General features: G+C 45.9%; 1 protein-coding gene across 1 annotated transcript in view; it reads right to left on the bottom strand.

Moving 5' to 3' along the window:
* Positions 1-214: 214 nt before the first annotated feature.
* The window catches only part of NEUROD1 (neuronal differentiation 1), a 3,467-nt gene continuing 474 nt past the window's right edge, over positions 215-3,207 (bottom strand). Inside the window, exon 2 of the mRNA XM_006151629.2 lies at positions 215-1,716. Coding sequence (XP_006151691.1) covers positions 635-1,705 — 1,071 coding nt within the window. The 5' untranslated portion in view covers positions 1,706-1,716 and the 3' untranslated portion in view covers positions 215-634. The remainder of the gene's footprint in view (positions 1,717-3,207) is intronic.

Genomic DNA, 3,207 nt, shown 5'->3' with positions numbered 1-3,207 from the left:
GGAAAGAAGTGCTAAGGCAACACAATAACTTTCTAAGCACTTTTCTGCTGGTTTAAATTAGTTAAATTATTTTGTATAAATTAGATATAATTCTACTTTTCTGATATGTATAAAAATTGATGAAGCTGCATGGTTTTAAAATAGGAAATCCACATTATAAAAAGTCATTAAAAATTCTGTACAAAATCACAACAAAATAATTCAGCATGGGAAAGGTAACAAGTAGTAAAATGCTGGTTGAAAAATATATATTTATATATATTTTAATTGGCCCATTACTAGATTAAAAATTGCATAGATCCTAATTATTGCTTGTGATTTTGTTATCCCGATCAGATAATTAATATGATCTGAATACAGCTACACCAAATTCGTGGTGCATTTTTTTCTTACTTTACTGTATTATTTATTTTTTAAAATAGAAGAGCTATAGAAAATAATACATAAGGTGAACAGGAACTTTGATCCCCTGTTTCTTCCAAAGGCAGTAACGACAATAAATACATATATCACTTGAAGCTTGGAGTATTTGCACTTTGCAGCAACAGTACCCAAAGGGCCGCCTTTTGTAAACACGACAGTCACTGTAAGGACAGTGGGTTCGTTTCCCGGGAATGGTGAAACAGACGTGCCTTTAGTCGTGAAAGATGGCATTGAGCTGGGCACTCATGACTCGCTCATGATGTGAATGGCTATCAAAGGACATAATATTGTCTATGGGGATCTCGCAGCGAGGGGCAGCGGCACCGGAGAAGATTGATCCGTGGCTTTGGGCCCCTGTCAGGGTCGCTGCAGGGTAGTGCATGGTAAAGGCATAATTTTTTTCAAAGTCGGCGGACGGTTCATGTTTGAAAGAGAAGTTGCCATTGATGCTGAGCGGCGGGCTGAGGGGTCCATCAAAGGAGGGGCTGGTGCAATCAGTCAGGGGGCTTTCAAAGAAGGGCTCCAGCGCTGCGCTGTAGGCGTGCGGTGGCGGCTTGACGTGGAAGACGTGGGAGCTGTCCATGGTACCATAGGGTGGGCTGGGCAGCCCCGGCGACTGATAGGAGTAAGGGTGTACAGGAAAGGAAGCGCTGGCGGTCGGGAGATGCGGGGGCATGTCCTGGTTCTGCTCAGGAAGAAAAGTCCGAGGGTTGAGCTGCAGGCAGCCCGCAACCAGATTGGTGGTGGGCTGGGATAACCCCTTGCAGAGCGTCTGTACGAAAGAGACCAGGTCGGGGCTTTTGCCTGAGCGCAGAATCTCCGACAGAGCCCAGATGTAGTTCTTGGCCAAGCGCAGAGTCTCGATTTTGGACAGCTTCTGTGTCTTGGAGTAGCAGGGCACCACTTTGCGTAGGTTGTCCAGCGCTGCGTTCAGTCCGTGCATGCGGTTCCGCTCCCGGGCGTTGGCCTTCATGCGCCTCAGTTTAAAACGCTCCAGGCGCGCCTTGGTCATCTTCTTCTTCTTAGGACCACGTCTCTTGGGCTTTTGATCATCGTCCTCCTCTTCCTCTTCTTCTTCCTCTTCCAGGTCTTCATCTTCGTCCTCCTCCTCTCCCCCGTTCCTCAATGAGTCCTCCTCCGCGTTCATGGCTTCGAGGTCGTCCTCCTTCTTTTCTGCCTCGTGCTCGTCGTCCTGAGAACTGAGACACTCGTCTGTCCAGCTGGGAGGACCTTGAGGTTGAGGCTCGCCCATCAGCCCACTCTCACTGTACGATTTGGTCATGTTTCGGTTTCCTACATTCAACAGGGCAGAGAGGCAAACAGAAAGCAGAGGAGAAAATCGCTATATTCAAAAGCTAGGTAAGTCTTCAGCTCCCACAACTACCATGCACAAGCACTTGTAAAGATCAGTGTGGGGGTGAGCGGTTATTACAAAATGAATGCCCCTGAGAAAAAGTTGAATGCAGTGTTGTATAGGATGTGCGTGTGCACCGCTAGTGCACGGGAGAGAGGTTAGGGCTGGGGTGGGGCGTGAACATGTATATATTTGGACATGTGTACATGTTTCCTAGTGCTCAGCTTAACTGTGTTTGTGGTGATTGCCTGGCAAAAAAAAAAATGGGTGTCGAAATGAGTGTACATTTCAGCAACTTCATGTTTATCTGTATTCAAAGTCACTCACAACTCCACAAACCCAATGGGTTTGAAAACCGCACATTCTATTCCGATCTCTGACCTGGCTTCTCTGTACTTAGCGATTTAAGTTAAAGAGCCATTACATAATTTACTAACACTGGCAGTGATTTTTAAAGAAGATTATACCGATGGGAGATTGAAGAGCGACTGTATGGAGGAGGAAAAGTAGTTTTCACCAAATCATTTCACCATCAATCAGACATTTGGCAGAAGTAGGCAGAGGTCTTCCTCTCCCCGCTCCCCTTCGCCTTTCTTTTCTCGCCCTCCATCCCTTGCCCTCTGCTGAATTTCCACCTTGTACAAAAGCGTGTGCTACACTGGGAGAGCTGGGGGCGCGGCGCAGAGAGCGCTCCCACGCGCCGGGGATCAGGTGCGGAAGGCTCCTCTCTAATAAACAGCCCATTGAAAGGGCCGCCCGCTCTTTATTGGGGCTTTTCAAAGTTCGCCTCAAACCTCCCTTTTAAAAATTGAGTAATTATAATGGTCAGCGATTGGCAGAGGCGAAGTTGCTGCTTCTAATAAGGGAAATAAAAAGCTTTTAGTAAAACAACTACATATCCGGCTCCAGCAGGGCTGCCAGGGACTTGGCCGCCTCTGGAGCGGTAACAGGTAGCAAGAGTGAGTTCTTCCTTTCTCCACCGTTTTCCCCCTTCTCGACTAAACGCTCTTCAAACCAGTATCTAGTACAATGTGTACACTTAAGAATCCTTTCATTGCCTGAAAAAAAACAACTTGACATCCTCAATGTACATGAAATGCACGCACGCGAATCTTGGTAACAGGGGCTTTTATTTTCCTAATCGAAAGAAGTGAAAAAGTGATTAGTTAATAGCTTTTAGAACTTCAAAATCACTACTAGCAAATAATCATAGTTACTGTGTATTTTTATTTTTTTTGACCCGGGAAACTCCTAAGTTAGCCAAAAAAAAGGACCAAAAAAAAAAAATTCTAAACATTGAAAAATGGTAAAATGAGAAAAGCTGCAGGAGTTACTTAAGCGAGAGAGTCGTTCTCGTGAGTAGTTGTGGGCGATTAAGGGGAGAGAGGCTGGGCTGGCACACACACACGTTCGCAAACGCGCACACACAC

Source organism: Tupaia chinensis, unplaced genomic scaffold, assembly GCF_000334495.1.
Source record: "Tupaia chinensis unplaced genomic scaffold, TupChi_1.0 Scaffold000322_1, whole genome shotgun sequence".
Classification (NCBI taxonomy): Eukaryota; Metazoa; Chordata; class Mammalia; order Scandentia; family Tupaiidae; genus Tupaia; species Tupaia belangeri.
The sequence above is the reverse complement of the archived record's forward strand: the minus strand, read 5'-3'. Positions and strand labels throughout refer to the sequence as shown.